Source organism: Mustela putorius, unplaced genomic scaffold (assembly GCF_011764305.1).
Source record: "Mustela putorius furo isolate JIRA1106 unplaced genomic scaffold, ASM1176430v1.1 tig00000196_pilon_pilon_pilon, whole genome shotgun sequence".
NCBI lineage: Eukaryota > Metazoa > Chordata > Mammalia > Carnivora > Mustelidae > Mustela > Mustela putorius.
Window position 1 is genome coordinate 4,890,073 of NW_025421310.1, and position 22,684 is coordinate 4,912,756.

The 22,684-nt window shown below is 52.0% G+C and overlaps 1 protein-coding gene and 1 pseudogene across 1 annotated transcript; one reads left to right on the plus strand and one right to left on the minus strand.

The window, feature by feature from the left end:
- Positions 1-2,998: 2,998 nt before the first annotated feature.
- On the minus strand, positions 2,999-3,945 carry LOC101689216 (annotated as a pseudogene).
- Positions 3,946-11,143: 7,198 nt separating this feature from the next.
- On the plus strand, positions 11,144-22,093 carry SBK3 (SH3 domain binding kinase family member 3; the record flags this gene model as incomplete). The annotated part of the gene is made up of 4 exons (XM_013048027.2): positions 11,144-11,254; positions 17,780-17,930; positions 18,434-18,636; positions 20,123-22,093. Coding segments are annotated over 4 exons (1,155 nt in total), but the record flags the coding sequence as incomplete, so codon positions are not given.
- Between the last annotated feature and the right edge of the window lie 591 nt (positions 22,094-22,684).

Consider the following 22,684-nt stretch of genomic DNA (forward strand, 5'->3'; position numbering starts at 1 on the left):
AGGGACAGAGTGACGAGGGAGACCACTTGGGGATGAGCCCTCATGGAGCTTACAGACCAGCACAGGACGTGGACAATGATCAAATATTGGCACAAATGAAGTTTCCAAAAGATACCAGTTCCCCCACAAACTAGAGCCTGTAATAGCCCTAGGCATGGGGAGCTGGGGAGCTGGGGTGTGCTTCCTTGACGTCAGAGCTACCTCCCTCCCCAGGAACCTTCCGTGGCTCCCTATTACCATATCCAAACATGGGCCCCCACTTAGTGAGCACCTACCGTGGCCAGACACCCTTTCAGCACAACCTCACTGATTAAACTCATTGAGGGAGGTGATTACACGGCCCGATTTACAGAAGGGACAACAGGGCTAAATTTAAGTCATTTGTCCTACTTTGGAAATCACTACCATGAACTGAGCTCTTTGTCTTCAACAGGGTCCTTTGTGGAGAGGGCTGAAAACAGCGACTGCCCCTGCGAGGGAGCCATTGCTGTTGCTGCTTTGTTACGATCATTTTCCCAGGCTGGTGTAGACCTGATCTCAGGGAATCCTTGCCACCCCACTGGGGATTAGGAAATATCCTCACCACTTCCTAAGGGCAAGACAACACTCGGAGAGGGAGTCCCTTGACCAATATCTCATAGCTGGGAACTGGCGACGTGGGATTTGAACCCAGGCTGGACCAACAGCATAGCCTGCATACCCTTAGCCAGGCCCATCTAAGGCTTAGGGTGAGGCCCCTCCTTACCTGCATCCCCATCGCCAAGCCCCAAGGCACCACGGCCCACCCCTCCTCGGCTTTCCCCCGACCTGCCCCCTCCCCGCCAGCTTACTCCGCCTCGAGGATCTCCTGCATCCAGAAAGAAACGTTCCTAGGACAAAACACAGGACTTAGAGTGAGGAAAGGTCCCTATGGACGGAGCCGAGTTCTCCCATCTTGCAGACGAGAAGACTGAGCCCTAGATGCGAGGACAGACCCAGGACATGATAAAACACCCCAACGGTTGCTATTATTGTGAAGCAAAAAGCTGGTGTCTACGAATCAAACCCTGTGACTTGGCTTGGCCTGCACCGAGCATTTCATCTATATGACCTCAACCACGTGCTCATAATCACATCACACACATTTCAGGAGTCCTGAGCCTGCCGTGCCTTGCACAGGGATCGCGTGGATTCGCTTCCCCCCTCTTCACGACAAGGTCAATACAGAGACACTGTCACCGGCTCCGTTTGTCCGTTGCAAACAGCATCAGATATTATTGTATACCATGGAACCCACTCATTTCAAGGGCACTTAGTGCTTTTCAGTGACTTTATAGGACTGTGCAACTACCCCCCCAAAGGAAATGTTAGGACATGTCCGCTCCCAAGATCTCCTGTGCCTGTTAATCATCACTTCCTATCTGCGCTCCCCAGGCTCTCCCGGCAACCACTGAGGTACTTTCTGTCTTGACAGATTTGCCTCTTCTGGACAGTTCCTAAAAATGCATCATCCAATATGTCGCCCTCTGCGTCTGGCTTCTTTCGCTCCACGTGCTGTTAAGGCTCATCCGTGTTGTGAGTTTTAGGAGCACTTTGTCCCTTTTTATGGCCCGAGTAATGTTCCATTGTATGGAGAGACTGCACTGTGTTTACCCACTCATCTGTGGGTGCACATCTGGGCGGAGTCCACTCTCGGCTGCTGTTGGCGGTGCTGCTGTGAACACGCATGGGGACATGGATTTGACCCTCTTGGGCCAACGCTCGGGTAGGCTGTGTGAGAAGCTCATGATACACTTTTTAAGAAACTGCCAGACTCTTTCCCAACGTGGCTGCACCATCTCCAGCCCCATCAGGAACAGGTGAGGCTGCAGGTTCCCCGTGGGGGCTCCGTTTTCAGGAGGAGGAAGATGATGCCATGAGCTGACATGCCCAAGGTCTCCTGGCTGGTAAGGAGCACATGTGGCTGTGTGTCCAGGCATTGTGACTCCAGCGCCTGTGCTCTTAACCCTAAACAGAGATTCTTTCTTCCCATGTTACTCATTCATTCATTCGTCCTAAAACTGTTGAGCCCTTGGCTTTGTGTAAGGCACTACGCTAGATGGGAGAACGTCAGAGGACAAAGAGACAAGGTTTCATTTTGGCTGGAGACACAGGGACAAACAGACTGAGGACACTGATTCCACAGCTATTTTCTGAGCCTCACGACGTGCTGGGCAGTGCCGCAGGTGCCGATCTCCCGCTGGCCAAAGAAACAAACACAAATCCCTGCCCACACTCCACAAAAATTTTTTTTTAATTTTATTTATTTATTTGACACAGAGAGAGAGAGAGAGAGAGAGAGATCACAAGCAGGCGGAGAGGCAGGCAAAGAGAGAGGAGGAAGCAGGCTCCCCACTGAGCAGAGAGCCCGATGCGGGGTTCAATCCCAGGACCCTGGGATCATGACCTGAGCCGAAGGCAGAGGCTTAACCCACTGAGCCACCCAGGCACTCCGAAAAAAAAAATTTTTTTTCTTAAGTTAATGGTCTTTTTTTATTGGAAAAAAAAAAAAAAGACTAACATTTACAACTTGGAATGGACGTAAATTGTAATTCCTTGATCAGCAATGTTGATGCCTGTGCTGAAGTCCACAGCCCCAGCCTAGTCTGCTAGCTCCAAGTCATGGTTCAGGAGGTTTTAAAAACAGAGAGTCCAAAGATGCTCCCTTGGTAAAGGTTTTGTTGTTGTTGTTGTTGTTTTAAATTTGTGTGAATGGTGACAGCCTGACACCCATGTCACTCCAGGACAACGTGGACAATGCTAAACCAACATGTGAGGCATGCCACCCAGATGAGCGTCATGGTCACCAAGGATGGGGGCACCCAGAAGTACGAGAGGGCCGTCCTGCTAAGTGGGGCTACGTCTAGACAGCTTATCCTTCACCCATTTCTCTGCACAGCATCCTGAAGTAAACCAACTTAAAATGTTTTCAGTAAACCAGCTATGACAATTTTATACTAAAAAATTGAACTAGAACCCATTTGAAGAAGTTTTAAATTTTTTTCATTTTTCGTTTTTAATACAAATGCCTGACTGTGCTCAATTGTCAAGCTGCATGCATGAAAAACTGGCCAGCCCAGTGTATTAATCATGAGCAAATGGAACTGCAAGGAGTCCACTAGGTGCTTCCTTATCATTAAGGTAGGACAAGTCTTTATGTCGTAAAACTGATGTGTAGCTTGATCTTTAGGGGACAGGACCACCAACCAATACATGCAGATTTTGTGTGTGTGGACAGAAGGTACTTTTGACATTCAGTTTTGCTATATAGAAACAGAATGAGTAAATGAACTTTTTTTTTTTTTTTTTTTTTGCAAGAGGTAAGTAAAAGATTCAATTTGATTCTTCTAGAAGGGGGTGAAAGGAGTTGAAAGTAGGTCTTCATTTTGCAGTCATCATCTGTACGAATTCTTCATAGTTGACTTGCCCATCTCCATCAATATCTGCTTCTCTGATCATTTCATCTACTTCTTCATCTGTTAGTTTCTCCCCTAAGTTGGTCATGACATGACAAAGCTCTGCCGCACTGATGTAACCGTTGCCATCCTTGTCAAAGACTCGGAATGCCTTTCGAATTTCTTCTTCGCTGTCTGTATCTTTCATTTTTCTAGCCATCATAGTCAAGAATTCCGGGAAGTCAATGGTGCCATTACTGTCAGCATCCACCTCGTTGATCATATCCTGCAATTCGGCTTCTGTTGGGTTCTAACCCAGTGACCTCATGACAGTTCCAAGTTCCTTTGTTGTGATGGTGCCGTCGCCATCTTTGTCAAATAGGGAGAAAGCTTCCTTGAACTCAGCGATCTGTTCTTCGGTGAGCTGATCAGCCATGGTGCGAGCGAAGGGAAGAAGAGCAGAGGGAGCGAGGGTGGCTGGCTGCACCAGCGCAGGGGCTGTGACGGTGGGGGGTGCCTCCGCTGCTGTAGCTGCTGCTGCTAAGGTGCGATGTGTGCTCAGCGCTGTGCCGCTGCCGCCGCCCCACTGTGAGTAACGGCGCCGTGCCCGCGAGGCTCCCAGCACCACTGCCCCGAAAAAAATTTTTTAAAATAAACTGTACATGAGGCTCAAACTGAGGACCCGAGATCAAGAGTGCCATGCTCCACGACTGAGCCAGCCAGGTTTGGGAATCTCACAACACGTGCGAAAGGAAAGAATTGGAGAATAAACGCATGTCCTCAGCCCCGAGTCTGCAGCGAGCGTTTTACTCTGTTCCGGATGGACCTGGCTACCGTCTATCCTGAAATTTACCCGCCCATCGGCCTATCCATCCTATCCTCATCTTTCAAAAATTTAATAAACTTTCCTTTTTTGAGCAGTTTTACTTTCACAGAACGATCGGGTGGAAATTGTAGATGGTTCCCATGTATCTATCTTTGAAAAAATTCATTTCAACGCAATTTGCAAATATTAGGTCACATCACCCCCAAACACTTCAGCACGCATATCGTTACAGGATACCAAATATTTATTTAGGCTTCTTGTCCCTGGTAAAATTTTACTACAGTGAAAGGCATACACCCCACATCGTATCAATTGAGATGGTTTTAGAAATACATACTCCTGAGTACAGGAGACCAGTCTCCTGCTTTAACAGACTCCTTCTGGCTTCAGTTTGGAGAATCATTGGTGGGGGCAGGGGTGGGGTGCTCAAGTATCCACGTGACTGACTGCTGATGCCGCCCTCCATCACCCAGTCCACGACAACCCCTCCCCTTTTCCAATCGGTGCCCACGTCACTGAGCAAGGCCCACTTGGAGGGGAAGGGGAAGCATTCAGACCCAAGTTTGAAGATTCCGGGTCCCCTCTCCTTCCCCTTGTTTAGTCACTCATACAATCGTATATTTGTATCGATTTGGACTCAAGATGTTTCCTTTGTCCTTTGGGGGACAGTCCCCTAGGACATTATTTCTTTCACGGAAGTCCACCAGTTCTAAAGTTGTGTGCCGGCCAGAGGACACTGCTCATGGAGAAGCTGGGGCTGCTGGTGGGTGCTGCGGCTTCAGTCAGGTGGTCCTGGAGGGTTTCTGGGAAGGGGTAATCTGAGACTTGATCCAGATGGGCCAGGGAGCTGAGAGTGGGAATCAGGAGCTGGACTCCCTTCCTTTCCAGGGGGCTCTGAGGATCCCAGGGGATAGACACCCGCCCCCAGGCATCCAGCGACCTGGAGCTATGCCTCCCTCTGGGCACCAGGCCCACAGTGGGAGGTTTCCACTGCCTGCACCTGGCCTCTTGGGGGGCGCCTTGGAATCCAGCCTCAGAGGCCAAGCCCCAGCGCCTCCTGGGCCCCTTATCTCGCCACGCCCAGCACTGTGCCTGGCACAGACCCGGCCTGCATAAATATTTGCCGCCTCTCATCCAGCTGCTTGAGCCCCAGACACCCTCCTCTCCCATCGCGGGGGCTTTGCCCACGTTCTGCAACCCCCTCCCCCAGCATCAGCTCTTTCCTCTCCGGGATGGAGGGGGCATTGCTGGCACCAGGTGTGGCGCCCAGAAGAGGGAAGTGACCCACCCAAGGTCACTGGGAGAGGGGGCCAGAGAGAGAAAGAGAGTCTTTGCAGACTGGCCACCTCCAAGCTTTTAATATCAGGATAATGCCTGGAGTTGCTCTTTGCCGTCATACCCACGCTCTGGGGCCCACGGGCCACACTGCCAGCTGCAGGGCCCCAGCACCCATCAGGCTTCCTCCTCTCACAGCCTGGGATGGCAGTTCCTCTGCTGGAGTGACTCTCCTATCTGCCCCTTCAAACCTCCTCTGCGAGGCCCTCCTACCTCCCCCCACCTCTCTCAGTCCCCTGTGGTAGGCTGAATTCTCAGATTCCTGCACTGCTGGTGCCCGTGCACCTCCTCCCCCAGCCTATCTAGGAGCCCCTGGGAAAGGACTTTGCACACGGCACTAGGATTCCAAGTCAGATGACTCGGATGGAGAGAGAGGACATCCTGCTGAGTGAAGTAAGTCAGACAGAGAAGGATAAAGACCATACAATTTCACTCATATGGAGAATGTAAAAGACAAAACAAACAAAACAGAAACAGACTCATAAATACGGAGAACAAACTGGTGGTTACCGGAGAGGAGGGGGTGCTACATGGATGGGGAAAATAGATAAAAGGGATTAAGAGGTACAAACTCCCAGTTATGAGAAAAAAGTCCCAGAGATGAGGAGCACCTGTGTGGCTCAGTCCATTAAGTGGCTGACTCCTGTTTTCAGCTCAGGTCATGATCTCAGGGTCGTGGGATGGAGCGCGCAGCACAGAGTCAGCTTCAGGTTCTCTCTCCTTCCCCCTCTTGCTCCTCCCCCTGCTTATGTGCACAGGCACTCCCTCCTGTCTCTCAAATAAATACATCTTTAGAAGAGAAAGTCACAGAGAGGAAAAAGTACAGCATGGGGAATTATATTCAATAACATCGTAATAGTGTTGTGCAGCAGCAAGTGGTGACATTTCTCATGATGAGCATTATGAAATGTGAAATGTATAGAACTGTCAGGTCATTATGCTGTGCACCTGAGACAAATATAATACTTCACATCAATTATACTTCAATACAATTTTTTTCCAAAAGATTCCAAATCGGTTGATTTTAAGCTAGGGAAGTTATCTTTGGTGGGCCTGGTCTAATCAGGTGACTCCCTAAAAGGGACAGGGTGCTTTCTGGAGCTTGAGGGGGATTCAACAAGAGGGCGATTTTCTGTTCCCAGCTTTGAAGGAGGAGGGGACCCCTCCCCAGCGGATGCAGGCAGCCTCTGAAAACTGAGTGTGTTCTGCCCAACAACGGCAAGGAAATGGGAATCCCTGAGTCTTCCCCGAAGCAGAGAAGCCCATCATTCTGTCGTTCATGCCCAGGCTTCTGACTCACAGAAACTGTGAGTTAATCAGGGGTGCTCTTCTAAGCTGCTTACATTTTGTCTGTTACGTCACGCAGAAAAATAGGCAATCTGTAATCTGTTTTGTTTCCTTCATGGTGCTCACTGTCAAAAGTCAGTTGGTTTCTTTGACTGTTTCCAATATGCTCATCCACCTGTATTAGTGGCTGAGGCTTCTGTAACAAAGGATCACAAGCCAGGGGTCTTCAAGCAACAGAAATGTGTTGTCTCGCAGTTCTAGAGCTTAGAAGTGGAAGATCTCTGGGCCACACGCCTCCTGAAGCCCCCAGGGGAAGCCTTCCTGGCCTCTGCCTAGCTTCTGGGGGTTTGCTTGTACAGGCATCGTTTCCTTCTCCCCTTCATCTTCACGCAGCGGTGGTCTCAGTGGGCTGTCTTTCCACCCTTTCCTGTGGGAGAATCACGTGGGAACTCACTTTCCTCCAGTAGGACCTCCTCTTAACTAATTCCATATGTAGTGACACTCTTTCCGAATAAGGTCACATCCAGAGGAACTGGGGTCTCGGTAGATTCTTTTTGGTATGGGGCACGATGTAACCCATAGTGCCATCCCTATCCACACGAGCAGTCCGCTGGGGTGCAAATCTGGGGTGCAAATCTGGGTCCCTAGAGCTTCGAGTACTGCTTGACACAACATAGGCACTTAAACAGACTTTGTTTTTGCTAAATCACCTGGTGAATTACTTCTGAGAGCCTCTTTCTGTATCTTTCAGGTGAGGATAAGGCCACTGTCCTCACTGTTTTCTTCTCATTTGCTAATTTGTTTGGTTTAAAGGTTGGCTGCCAACCACCCCTCACTAGAACAGAAAGGTGCCTGGTTGCCTCGTTGCTGTGTCCCCGGCGCCCGGCGCAGTGATCAACACACAGTACATTCACAGCAAATAACTGTCCAACAAATAAATGAAGTCGTAATGTGCCCCACCCCTACTGGGCAGAGGGGGAAACTGAGGCTTACTTAGAAGGGTGAGATGAGTTGCTCAGGGTCACTGTCACTGCCCCCCACCTTCTGATCACCTGCTGATGCCTCCCATCGGCTGAACCCAAACAGCAGCCAGATGCAGCCCAGCTGATGCTATCGGATGGGGTCACCTGGACAGAGAGGAGACAGATGGACAAACGGAAGGCAGCCAGAACATTTGGACTGCTTCTGTGGACAATCTCCAGGGCCAAATTCACCCAGGAAAGGGATCTTCAGACGGCAAAGGTGGGGGTGTGTGTGGAGGTTCCCGCTTTCACACCCAGGAGGCCGCGCCAGCCTGCACACCTGCCAGCGGACCCCCAGGGCCCTCTTTCCCACGCCCGACCCCTTCCTAACTTCCGTCCAGGGCAACTGCCCTCAGCAGGGGCAACGGTGGGACCAGCTCACCCTGGAGGCAGGCAAGGAGGGGCGGACTGGACAGTAGCAGGGGAAACAAAAACAAGAAAAACAAACAAAACCGCTTGGTCCACTTTTCACTGATGTCATGCCCCAGCGATCAGAGCCAGTGTCAGTGATACACACCCCTCCCTGGAAAATGAAACAAGACGAAATCGGAGACGGAGACAAACCATGAGAGGCTCTTAACTCTGGGAAACAAACAGAGTTGCTGGGGGGTGGAGCGGGGGGATGGGGTAACCAGGACGGGCATAAAGGGGGGCACATGAGGGAACAAGCACTGGGTGTTACATGCGGCTGCTGAGTCACTGACCCCTACCTCTGAAACCAGTAATGCACTATACATTAATTAATTGAATTTAAATAAAAAATAAGAATTAAAAAAAGAATTAAAAAAAGAAATCCCTCCCTACGAAACAGCTTATTGGTCTAACTTCCGAACATTTGCTGCAGATATTACCGCGGAGTTTTAAATATGTTATATATATACATATATATACATGAATATTAAACATGTATGTATGTGTATATACATACAGAATATATACGGACTCATACATGTAACAGTGTGTGTAGATTCGCTTATGTAATTAGCACGTGTTATCACTCCGCTCCCCCATCCTTTCCTGAAGCACTCTCCGGCGCTCGAGGGCAATGCAGAGAACCCATTTACGCCTTGCCTCGCTGCGCAGACCCTGCCATCCACTAAGGTCCCAAGCACCAGACTGTCCAAGCTCACTCGGATGCAACCCACGCCTTCAGCCTCTGTGGGCCTCCACGTCCCCGCTGCGTTTAAAACGGTAGTTTCGATGGACACATAGGTGGCACAGCGATTCTAAAGACAGAACCTGAGAGACTGGGGTGCTGACCTTCTGTCGCCCTTGGAGTTTGTGTTCATGGATCAAGTCCGAAACGGAGATACAGAGCGCCCGCCAAGCGATGAAAACGGTTTTTACTGAAACACAAGTTTGAGCTCCCACTTGAAATCTTTGCCAGATCAGAGCTGGTGTCTCTGACATTAGAAGGTGTTCTCTCCAATTTCTGATTGTTTGCAAAAGAAAAAAGAAAAAAAATCAAGAAAAAAAATGACAAGTGATGGCTCTTAAAAATCGTTTTGTCCTCTGAGAGACATCCAGCAATCGAGCCCCTTAGTGTTCATGCAAATAAGCAAAAATCTCGTGCGCACATGGATGTCTACAGCATTCGGTGTTGATACTGGGAAGCAACTGAGAAGTGCTTCAGGCTTCAGGAGGCGGATGGACCAGTAGGGTCCATCCAGACGGTGGGATGCTATTTGGTGCTAAAGAGAAATGAGCTATCCATCAGGTCCTGAGAAGGCAAGGAGAAGCCTTCAACGCACATCACTAAGTGAAAGCAGCCATTGGAAAAGTCTCCAACTTTAGGACATTCTGGAGAAGGTAGAGCTATGGAGACAGTAACCGGGGAGTGGTTGCAGGGCTCAGGGGAGGGCGGACGAATGGGGGAGCCCGGAGGACTTTCAGGACAGTGAATCTGCTTTGTGTGATACCACAATGCAGACACGCGCCGTTATATGTCCGTCCAAGCCCACGCGACGGGCAACGCCAGGAGTGACCCGTAATGGAAGCTGTAGACTTTCCGTCATGACGGCTTCAATGTGGGTCGTCGGCTGGGACAAACGTACCCTCTGGTGGGGGACGCAGATGCTGGGGGAGGGAGGATGTGCACAGGTGGAGGCAGAGGTCTACGGGAAATCTCTGTGTCTGCCTCTCAGTTTTGCTGTGAACCTAAAACTGCTCTAAAAACTGAAGTGTATTAAGAAAGAAAGAAAGAAAGAACCACCACCTCCCCCAAACCATGAGAGTGATGCCAAAGGTTACTCCAGGATTGTTGCTGAAAGTCGCTCAGTTATCCATGGGTGGACCCGCTCTCTGCACCTCACTTGATGGCAGGACTTTCTTTTTGTAGCTTTATTGAGATGGGCTTCTTCTAGCACACCATCCGTCTACTAAAACGCACAGTTGATGACCTTTGGTGTGGGCACAGAGCCGTGGGACTGTCACCATGATCAACCTCAGACCGTTTCTATCACCCCAGAAAGAGCCCCCTGATGCTTCACCCCATAGCGTCCCACACCCTCCAGGCCTTGGGCAAGGACCCGTCCCATCCCAGGGTCTGCAGGTTGGCCTTGCAGGACAGGGACTGGAGCTCTCGTCGCCTGCTCTCTGCCCCCAGAACCAGCGATTCTGCTCCAAAACTCCAGGATTATCCAACCGATCTGTTTTAACCTTTTTTTTTTTTTTAAGGATTTCATTTATTTATTTGAGAGAGAGAAAGAGAGAGAGAGATCACAAGCAGAGGGAGCAGCAGGCAGAGAGAGAGGGAGAAGCAGGTTCCCTGCTGAGCAGAGGGCCCGATGCAGAACTCGATCCCAGGACCCCGGGATCATGACCTGAGACGAAGGCAGAGGCTTTAATCCACTGAGCCACCCGGGCGCCCCCAATCTGTTTTAACTTGAATCCCAGACAGGACAGGCCTCTGCTTGTCTTTGCTCTCGTCCAGGCCCCAGGAATTGTGTGCTAAATTGGAATGGAAACAAGAGAAGTCGGCAACCTTGACACACGTCTGTCCCTAGCTCCTGGCCCGCACACGTCCGCCCACACCAGAGAGGCTGGGGCGGGGGTTGGGGGCGGGCATGTGAAATGCGGAGTCCAGCTGCGCCTTGACCCCTAGTGGGACACAGAGCAAGGGATTTAATCTCTGCGCGTCTCCCTTCCCTCAACTATAAAACGGAGCTAATAATAGGACCTACCTTTCCCGGCTGCTGTGAGGATTAGCACAGGGGCTGGTAATACACAGTTCAGTGAATGCTAGCTATAATTATCGTTAATCACGCGGGATTTACGGAGCCATTACAAACGCTCTCCGGCCATCCGTCAGTCGCGTCTCACACACATTTCCTGAGGAGAGGGAGAGAGAATCCAGTGTGCTCCAGGGAACTGTGAGTCCTTCCCTGTGACTGGGGTGTCGGGTGAGATAGGGCGGGGCAGCAGATAAGATGAGGCAAGCGCCCCGTCCAGAAGGGCTCAGGGGCCAGGCTGGGGAGCTTGGACTCTCTCCCAAGGGTAATAGGGAGCCATGGGAGGCTCTTGAGGAGAGGGACACATGTTGGCTCTGAGTGTTAGATGCTCTCGGGGTGGTGGGTGGGACACTCTACAGGGAGACACCAGAGGCCAGGAGGAAGGTGGGATTATGGGCCACTTATGTGAGGGACCGTGGCCAACAGCCCAGTGGACATGGGTGAGGCAGTGGTTCTTAACCTGTGGTCTCTAGACTTCTACAGAGATCCAGTAGGGTCACCCTGGACACTGTCTGCCAAATCACGTTTCCATTTTTCCAAAAGTAAAAAAGAAAAAAAGGTGAAAATAATTTTGATGCTTTCTTGGGTTCAGCATAGGGAACCTCCTTATTCCTGTCTCTCAGTACACTTGAGTCTCCTTCTTTGTGGTGGTTGTGGTCTCTGAAGTCGTAGTGACCGTGGAATCAGTGAAAATGGAAACATTGACCCTGGGTAAGGACGGGGTTGGGTTCCTATAAGCATTTGTCACACTATCCTCATTAATGGGTCAGTACATAACCTTGTTTCGCGTGTGTTCTGTTTGAGGACACCTCGCCTGATAGACACTGTTGACTCGCTCATGCTGAGTTCAAGGCCAACAGCACCATTAACTCAGGCTGGAAGGAAGCTCAAGGAACACAGATCTTTCTGTGTAAGACACATCCCAGCATTCTGGGACTGCTGTGCTTGGGGGCCTCTTACAACCATGAAGTCAACAACAAAAAGGCACAATACTGCGAAAAATGTGGCATTAGCCAGAATACCAGAGGGAGGGTGAAAGGTGTTTGCAGGGTGACGGGGGAGCAAGGAAGCCGAGGGTCCCCGCACGCAACACAGCAGGCTCAAATTCTCACTGCCCTACACCTGCCCACTCGGATCTGAGGACCGCAGGAAACTTAGTGGGTAGATGAGTTTGCAGATACGAAATCCACAAATAATGCAGGGGACCATATACGCAAAACATTGCCACGGTGCATGGAATTAATAGAAAAGTTGTCAGGGAGAGAGCTTTCTTCTCTCTGGAGCTAAGCCTTTGAAAGCCACGGTCTGTTTTGCACTCCCAGGAGTTCTCAATTTGGACCAGCAACGTTTCAAGGGCTTAAGAGCCACATGTGGCTGGTGGCTTCTGTATCACACGGTGCCAGTCCCTATGGCTTTCTTCAGATTCTCAGAGGGGCCTATGAACTTTAAAGAATGACAATAATAGGGCGATGCCAGATAGAACCCCCTCAGAGAGCGCGCGACAGTACCAAAGTGAGCCCCTTAGCATGGGGGAGCACACGGGAGGGAGAATATTCTTTGCATCCCGGCTTGTAAGAGCGCAGGATGGGAGAGACATAAAGAATCCATCATCCACAGAACCGGATCCCTGGAAGAGGGCAGAATACTCAACATCCCTGCCAAGCACAGAGCCTGAGCTCCGTGTAACCACACAGATGAAGTTTGCAAACTCGGGGTTGAGCTGGTGAGGACAAAAGCCAGCTGGGGAAGGTCACCGATGTGATACTATTTATACAACATTTAACTACAGGCATGGTGAACCCCCTATTGCAGCTATGTGTTTATCCATACATAGCAAATGCACTTTTCTCATGAATAACAAATACCTCTTTAGTGATAGTGGTTACTTCAGGGAGGGAGGGGGAAGATTTGGACTGGGGTAAGGACAACACAGGTTCCAATTATAGTAGAAACGTTCTCTTTCTTCAGCTGGACAGTGGTGGACAGACAGGTACTCATTAGGTTATTTGGGATACTTTGGGTGCATTGGCTAAAATATTCCACAGCAAGGTTTTCTGTGCCTATGAAGAAGCAGGCTCCCTGCTGAGGGGGGAGCCCGATGTGGGGCTCGATCCCAGGACCTTGAGATCATGAGCTGAGCCGAAGGCAGACGCTTAATGACTGACCCACCCAGGCGCCACTCATCTATTATTTTATTTGGTAATATTTATTCAACGAACGTATGAGCCAAGGGGTACCATGGGGTACCAGAGAGAAAACAGAATTATGTTCTCAGAACCAGGAGTGAAGACAGCCCAGGCTTCATCACCAGACTGTCAACTGTACCACAATAACGATTAAAAGCCAAGATTTTGATTTATCAGTTTGTCATCTTATTCTTTCTAGACAAAACAAATCAATTTAATCTTATCACTTTTTTTTCTTCTTCAATTATCTTTTTTTTTTTTTTTGGCCTGGCACTGGGGTGGGAGGGCAAGTGGGTTAAGTTGTCAAGTTCACAGTCTTTGAAGTGTAACTCAATTTTTTATGTGATCTTTCCATATATATTTTATTTAGTAAACTTATTTGGAAAAAAATATAAAATATATAAATAATAGGGTGCTCAGCTGGCTCAGTTGGTGGAGTGTGTGGCTCCTGATTTTGGGTCATGAGTTTGAGCCCCACATTGGGTGTAGAGATTACTTTAAACATCTAATCTTTAAAATACGTATATAACCAGGACACCTGGGCAGCTCAGTGGGTTAAGCATCTGCCTTCGGCTCAGGTCATTATCCTGGGGTCCTGGGATCGAGCCCCCATCAGGATTCCTGCTCAGTGGGGACACTGCTTCTCCCTGCTGCTCCCCCTGCTTGTGCTCTCTTGCTCTCTCTCATAAATAAATAAAATTAAAAATCTTTAAAAAATAACAATTTAAAAATATATAAGATATATACACTACTATGCATACGATGGTACATACTATACATAATATATTATACAAGGTAATGCAGGTTACATCTATTATTCTATTATATACAATATGTAACATATTATAAATGTAACACATACTGTAATGTGAAATGTCTCTCACTCAGAGAACGCTCTGGGTAGAACCTGCAATTGCTCGCATCTCATAAGGAGGACACTGAGGCATGGGGGCAGTTGGACACTTGTGGGAGAGCACTTGCTGGGCCAGGAGGGACTGAACTAGGACAGTCCCCCGAAGAGCCCCTGGGGACAGGCGGAGGGGATGGGCTGGAGGCCTAGAGGCCAACTTTAATGAGGGTGTGTGCACCTTGGGGGCCCGGACTGGAGCGTCCCCGGCCTGCACCCGCCTTCTCCAGGTCACTCCGGGTGACCCTGTGGGGCATCGCTGCTAAATGGGGAGGTGCAAAGCTCCCTGGATCATCAGTGAGCCTCCCAGGGGGCCTGGAGTGGGGCAGTGAGGCCTGCAGCGTCCCCCCTCACCCTCCTCCCAGCAGACCCAGGTGGCTCCACAGCCTGACCTTCTGGCTTTAGCTGAACAGCTGCTCTGCGGTCCCCGCGGGCCCCCTGGGTACACACATCCGGCCCAAAGTCCCCAGTGGAAGAATTCGGCTCCGGTCAGACACCGGGGGGTCTGCCTTCCTCCAGCTGCCCAGCCAGGGGACAGGGAGCAGCCTGGAGGCCGCAGACCCTCGTTGGAGGCCTATCTCTTCCTCTCAGTGACTGCAGACCACTGCCTCAGTTTCCCCATCAGTGAATTGGAAACCATTGTTCTACCGGTCCACGGCTTATAGGGAGGATTCCACAAAGTCTTAAATTAAAAAAAAAAAAAAAATTCAAATAGTACAAAAGGCACAGCAACGGAAAGCTCCCCAGAAGCTGGGCGTCTTCACCCATTACTGACCCAACTGTGGCATCAACAGAGGATTTACTTGGGCAAACTGGGGCACACAGAATAGGACTGGGTGCCAGCTGGACTTCTGGAATGACTGTTCAATGCCACAAAATGCAATCAATAAAAGCTTTGCAACTGAGCTGGGAAAGATCCCTTCCGTCACAGAGCGGGAGACCGCAGTGTGGCAATGCACTCTCGAGCTGCCTGTCGTGTGTCTGACAACAGTCAGCTTTTCATGAGGAAATACGTCCAGCATAACCAAAAATAAAGAGTAAAAGGAACCTGGTGTCCGCACTTTGCCAGGTGAGCATGGCTCCCGTCGCTGCCTTCCTCCCCGCAACCCCACTCCCCGGCCATTGGTGGATGTTCTCTTGCTGGAGTATTTGAAAGCAGGCACCAGCTGGGACACCATTTCACCCAAGAAGATTTTGGTAGGCTGCAACCGACTTTGCAATACTTCATTCCGCCTGCCAGGAAACAGATACAGCGAGCACTGGAAAATGCCAACAGGAGAAGTCTGGTCAGGACGCTGGAGGGTGGGCACTGTGGGCTCTTCGGGCTTCTCTGCACATTTGCAGAGGTTGTCACCAGCAAACCCCCCAAAAATCAAAGAGCAAAGGAAGTTCTCTCTCTGCTACACGCCCCACCCCCTGCCTGGGTTCCCAGGGGCAACGTGCTCGCCAGCTTCCCCCGGGATCCTTCCAGAGTCTGGGTAGCGTCGTTGCTGTGTCTTTATTAATAGCAGGATTGTAGTAGTAGTGAAACCAAGTCGGGCAAAACTCAGGGCTGTGAGTCACTCAGACCTGGCTCAGGGCCCGCCAGATGCCTCCTCCCACTCTGACCTTGTGCAAGGCAGTCTCAGCTCCCAACCTCAGTCTCTTGCTCTGTAAACTGGGGATAAATCCTTACCCTTGTTGGATGGCTGGGAGGATCCAGGGTAAAGCCCCACCCCAGCCCCACCCAGAACCAGGCTCAGGGCAGGTGCTGAGAACATAAAAAATTCTTTTCCCCAGTGCATCACCTGGTTATTAGAGCTCCTGGGTCTGAGGGAGGAGGGACTGGGGGGCTGGACTCCTGGGTCTGAGGGAGAAGGAGATGGGGGGCTGGACTCCTGGGTCTGAGGGAGGAGGAGATGGGGTCTGGATTCCTGATCTGAGGGAGGAGAGGCTGACGGTCTGGTATCTTGGGTCTAAGGGAGGAGGGGCTGGGGGGCCTGGACTCCTTGGTCTGAGGGAGGAGGCTGGAGGAGGCTGGACTCCTGGGTCTGAGGGAAAAGGGGTCTGGGGGCCTGGACTCCTGCTTCTGAGGGAGAAGGCAGCTGGGGTGGGAACCTGGTATTAAAGAACAGGGCTTTGGGAACAGTCTCCCTTATTCCTGGAGGCCAGACTCCCATCCCATGGAGGAAGGCACAAATCATGGTGCTCTGGGTCTCCCATCCCAAGTAAGGTATGTGAAGGGGCCCTGGCTCCCCTTTTCTCACTGCCATCAGGTCTGGCCCTTGGGGGTTCACAATACATTTTGTCCCCTCTGTCCTGGGACCAGAGCCCAGAGTCCAAGCTGGTCTAAGTTTGGAAGGGGGAGGGAGGGGGGCAGCGGGTCAGAGGGGGTGAGGGAGGGGTGTGGGGGGGACAGGATGTCTCTGAGCTGTCACACACACCCCTGTCTCAGGCCCAGAGAAAGGGAGGGACAAAGGCTCTGAGAGAGAGTCAGGAACAAAGACGGGAGGAGGGAGACAGAGACACTGGGGAAAGCAGGCCAGAGTGCAGCCAAGTGGGAGAACAGAGAAAGAGTGAAAGTGCGGGATATCCTGAACGACAAACAGTGGTGACAACAGTGGGGAGAGTGTGGGAGACAAGACACAGGATAGGGAGACCCACCCAGAGAATCGAGAGCTGGGATAGGGGCAAGACAGTGGCAGGAAGGCTGGTGGAAAGAGACTGGGAGATAGACAGTCACACAGAAGCAAAGATACCGCGAGGTTGGAGAGGGGACGGAGGTGTGAGACGGACCAGAGAAATCAGCAGGATAGTGCAGACGGACAAACAGAGACGGGGCTGTCCAGAGGCAGGAGTCCGGCAGAGGTCGGCAAAGAAATCCTCTGACTCGGACAGGCAGAGAGAGACAGAGGCTGACCCTTTCCAACGGGCTCTAGACCTCAGCTCTGTGGGGGCACAGCGGGACGCAGGCAACCCAGACAAGGGGTACTGGCTCGGGCAAGGTCCAGCGGACGCCAGGGGTCTCTGAAATGGAGCTCAGGGAGCCCGAGAACCATGAGGATGGGGACCCAGAGGTGAGAGATGGAAAACAGGGAAAGAGAAAGAGAGAGAGGCAGAAAAACAGAGTCAGAGATAGACACAAAGAGGGACATGGACAAACACAGAGGGATGGGAGAGACAGGGAAACAGAGAAACAGAGAGACCCAGAATAACACCAACCTGAGGACACAAAGCTAGACTCAGGGCAATGGACTCGGAAATAAAGAACGGGAAACACAGGGAGAGGATGGAGAGAGAGACGGGTGCAGTGGAGGTTGTGTGAGCTGAGCGTGAAGTCCCAGCCGGGGCTGGGGGCTTCTGGTGGTTCCCACAGATGGGCAGGGTCTCTGAGACAATCACCCTGACCCTGCCAGGACACAAAAACAGGTGGCCCAAGGCCGGTGAGTCACTGTGACTCATCCTTCTCCCTGGGGACAATGACCCCATTACCCTGGCACCCCACCCCAGCCCTGGGCTGGACCTCCAGTTTCCCCCACCACTCTGAGGGGGCCCCAGACTCACCCCCTCCCCACCTTTGCTCCTCTCCGACAGGAGGACACAGCTACAGCCCTCCAACGGCTCGTGGAGCTGACAGCCACCAGGGTGACCCCAGTGAGGAATCTACGTGTCCCGTACCGCCTCATCCGAGAGCTCGGCTCTGGCTCCTATGGCCGCGTACTCCTTGCCCGGCCTCGCCAAGGAGGTGAGTTTGGCCACCAAAGGGCAGACTCCAGCATGTCCCTAGAATAGGATTCTCAGAAGCCACAGAGACAAGGGGCATCCCCAGGAGATGACAGGAACCCTGGACGGGGGCACTCAGAAAGTTAAGAGCTCTTTGATCTTCCAATAAACAGAGCTAGCCCAAGGAAGGCTGACTTGCCTGGGGCCACACAGCAAGGCAGGAGTGCAGTTATTGGAGCTCAGGTCTCCATGTTCCCTACTTGACTCAAGAGAAAACAGGCTCAGAGAGGGTAAAGCAGTTGCGTGAGGCCACACAGCCAAATAGGGAGTCCTCAGGGATGGTCACCTTTAACCCCTACTTCACACAAGGACAGACTGGAAGCTGAGAGAGGTCAGACACTATTCCCTCCCATTCTTGTTTACACATGAAACATCTGAGGTTCAGAGAGGTTAAGCACGTTGCCTAAGGTCCCACAGCAAGATCAGAGCTCTCTGAGTTCCCTTCCGCTCCCCTCTACCTGGCAGGACCTGCTGTGGCCCTGAAGGTCCTTCGTCGGGATTCGGTCTTGAGGACCACCTTCCTGAGAGAGTTCTGTGTGGGCCGCTGTGTCTCTTCACACCCAGGCTTACTGCAGACTCTGGCAGGACCCCTGCAAAGCCCCCGACACTTCGCCTTTGCCCAGGAGTACGCGCCATATGGGGACCTCAGCGGGATGCTGAAGGAACGGGTGAGGCGGGTGGGGACCAAAGGCCAGAATGGCTTATCCTATGTACAACTGTCCCTAACCCATTTCTAGCTCCAATCCTGACACCCAAATCAGTGCTCAGTCTAGCCCTTCCCTAAGCCCTAGACACCCTCCTTATTTCTAACTCTCAGTGCAATCCCATGCCTAACCCTAACCTAATCCACCCAACCATCCCAACACAAGTTTGCATGGGCAGGGACTTGGGGTTGGGGTGGGAATGAGATTAGGGGTGAGATTTTAGTTCGCACCGGGATTGGGAGTGCGGGCATGCGTGGAGTTGTGTGGGTTGATTATAGATTGGTAATGGGTGTAGAAAGCATGGATGGGATGGTTGAGGATATGTATACAGAATGAGTTGGAGATCGGAGAGGAGTAATGAAGTTCTTTCTGCTGAGGAGACCAGGTCAGGACTGAATTCACGAGATTCTGAGGGTACATGAGTTTGAAGATTAGGATGGAGCCAATTTTAGGAATAAATTTTGGATTTCAGACAGGGTTAGAGATAAGCAGAGTGAAAGAAAGAAGGGAGGGAGACACAGCCCCCCACCCTCAGCCCCAAGTCTGACATCATCTCTCACTGCATCGTTCTGGAATCTGGTTGTCTCATTCTTTCCCCAAACAGGACCCAGTGTCCGACCCCCTGAACACCCCTCACGAAACACTTGTGTCTGACCTGTCACTGGGGTATTGATGGGGCAGCTGGGTGGGGTTGATGAATGGGCAGAGCAATGGATGGATGGATGGATGGATGGATGGGTAGATGGATGGATGGATGGATGGGTGAGTGGGTGGATAGATGGATGAGTGGATGGATGGATGGAGGATGGATGGATGGATGGTTGGATGGATGAGTGGATGGATGGATGGATGGATGGCAGATAAATGGAAGCAAGGAAGAACAAATGGATGGATTTTGGATAACAAATAATTCAATACTTTATTGGATTGCTGACTGGCTGGTAGAATGGAAGCTAAGCAGAAACACTGCTGTGTAAACTTGAATGGATGAGTGGTTTGACGGATGGATTGATTTATCAATCCAATGAAGTAAACTGACTTCAGAGTGGTGTCTGAGTTAGAGAATTAAATTAGTAGGAATTCTACTAGCAGTAGAATCTAAATTAGTAGGAACTAAGATTGGGATTAAGTATGAGATTTCAGTTCCCATTGCAGATCTGGGAGATCAGGCTAGAGGAGACAGGATATGTGAGGAGGGGGTTTGAGTTAGGGTTAGAAGAAAGCTTGATGGAAGCTAAAACAGCTTCTGGTTCAGTCTGAGGTTCCGGTGATGACATACTGGGGGTTGGAATACAGAGGTTGTAACAAGGTGTGGCTGAGGATAATCTGGAGATGATGTTGGGGGACACTAGAGGTAGCCACTGGTCTGAAGTTCTGAATTCTTGAACTTCAAGAAACCAAATAAAGAAGGAGCCAAGACACCCTGACCTTCATCTCTCCTTGACCCCAGGGCCTCCCAGAGCTGCTGGTGAAGCGGGTGATGGCCCAGCTGGCTGGAGCCCTGGACTTTCTCCATGGCCGGGGGCTCGTCCATGCGGATGTCAAACCAGACAACGTGCTGGTCTTTGACCCTGTCTGCAGCCGTGTGGCCCTAGGTGACTTGGGTCTGACCCGGCCCGAGGGCAGTCCAACCCCTGCCCCACCAGGGCCACTACCCTCTGCCCCACCCGAGCTCTGCCTCCTGCTGCCACCTGAGACCCTTCCCCTGCGACCAGCTTTGGATTCCTGGGGCCTGGGGGTGCTTCTCTTCTGTACTGCCACTGCCTGCTTCCCTTGGGATGTGGCACTGGCCCCGGACCCCGAGTTTGAGACCTTTGCTGGCTGGATGACCACCAGGCCCCAACCCCCTCGGCCACCCCCCCCTTGGGACCAGTTTGCTCCCCCGGCTCTGGCATTGCTCCAGGGGCTCCTAGACCTGGATCCTGAAACGAGGAGCCCCCCACTGGTTGTCCTGGACTTCTTGGGGGATGACTGGGGGCTAGAGAGGAACAGAGAGGGACCTGGGGGCTTGGGGGGCATGTCTAGTGAAGATGGGGAGGAGGAGGAAGAGGGGGGAGCAAGCCTGGAGGAGTGGACAGATGAAGAGGAGGAGGAGGACAAAGATGGCAGGAGGATGGGGACAGATCGGGGAGCTCCCTGACCAGGTGACGGAGACAGGTGGTCAGAGTCTGGGCCAATGGCCCCTCCCCCAGTAACCCCCCCTCCCCGGCCACCTGGATGACAGCTGCTCCCTGGAGGACGGAGATGGAACACAGTGCGTCTCTCCCTGCTGAGGGCTGGACTGGGAAGCACAATTCCCCTCTCAGCAGAGGACCTGGGAGTCCAAGAGTCAGCCCCTCCTCCCTCAGACTGGAGTCCAGGCCCCCAGCTGCCTCCTCTCTCAAGGACCCTTCCTCTTCCTTCTGTCCTGACTGTGCCTTCTTGAAGGAAGGCTCTGCTCCCCGTAGACACGTTTCCACATTGCAGGGACCTGCCGAGTGCCTCTCACGGAGCTCTGACAGGGCCACTCGTCCCCACTGACACCTGGTTGACTCTCGCAATCTGTGGCACTATGTCTGAGTTCTCAAGATCCAGCTCCATGGAAACCTCACCCTCCACCTCTTCCATTTCCCTCGACTCCGGGTGACACTGGGGCAGTCACTCATCCTGTCTGGACCTAAATCCTTGCACACACACACACGCACTGTCCTGCCATGGGCCCTCTGCGCATAGTGCATCCTCTCCCGAGAACTTTACTCACAGCTCAGTGCCTCCAAGCCCTCTCCAGCCTCGTTGGAACCTATACCCAGGTGACCTCTGTCTCCCATGGTTTTCGGCCTCACCTGTTGGGCTGTCCGGGGTGGACTTGGTTTTCCTTCTTTCGACATCTTTTCAGTTCTGCTCCTGCTGGAGGAGGGGTTCTGCTCCCCATTGTGCCAGCTCCCTACCGGCACGGCGAGGTGTGGGGCTGTCCCAGCTTTGTGGGCCTCGGAGTCTGCACTGAGAGCCCTGGGCCCAGCTGGGACGTTTGCCCCTCCAGCCTGCAGCATGAGCCTGATGCCTGGGGCTTCCCACCTACGGGGCATCCCAGGCCCTTCCCAAGGCCCAGCTCAGGCTCCCCCTCCCAGGGAATCTGCCCTGTGTGCTTTCTAGACTCAAAAGAGTGGGTTCACCAAGTGCTGTGTGGTGTCCTGGTTCGGACCCAGGACAGAAGGCGGTTGGCGGAAGCGCTGCTGAGACCTGATCCAGAGTCTATGCAGGGTCTAGCCTGACTGATGACTGATGACTCCTTTGTTTGGACAAATGTGCCCTTGCCTGCGTGAGATACCAACCTGGTGGGGAGCTGGGGACGGCCTGGCCGTTCTCCGCACAATCCTTCCAGCTGTTCTGGAAACTGAAAACTATTCTGAATTAAAGGTTTGTTTAAAAAAAATGAAGGGAGTTTCACAGTGGTCATCTTGCAGCAAACCAAGGAAATAATGTGAATCCTGGGCCCCCAGCCCCTCCTCCATCAGGCCCAGGAGTGCCTACCTTGCCTCCCCCACCAACTCTGAAATCTGTAGATGCAGAATGAGGACCTCCCCCCACCCCTCCCCTCCCAGTTGCTCCACCACCTGCTTCCCCTCAGCCCCAAGTCTGACATCATCTCTCACTGCATCGTTCTGGAATCTGGTTGTCTCATTCTTTCCCCAAACAGGACCCCAGTGTCCGACCCCCTGAACACCCCTCACGAAACACTTGTGTCTGACCTGTCACTGGGGTATTGATGGGGCAGCTGGGTGGGGTTATGTCAGGGCCAAACTAGAGAAATGAGTTCATCCTCCACAGGGGCTTGGACTCCTGGGTCTGAGGGAGGAGGGCCTGGGGTCTGGACTCCTGGTCTGAGGGAGGAGGGCTGGGTCTGGACTCCTGGGTCTGAGGGAGGAGGGCCTGGGGTCTGGACTCCTGGGTCTGAGGGAGGAGGGGCCTGGGGTCTGGACTCCTGGTCTGAGGGAGGAAGGGACTGGGGGCCTGGACTCCCTGGTGTGAGAGT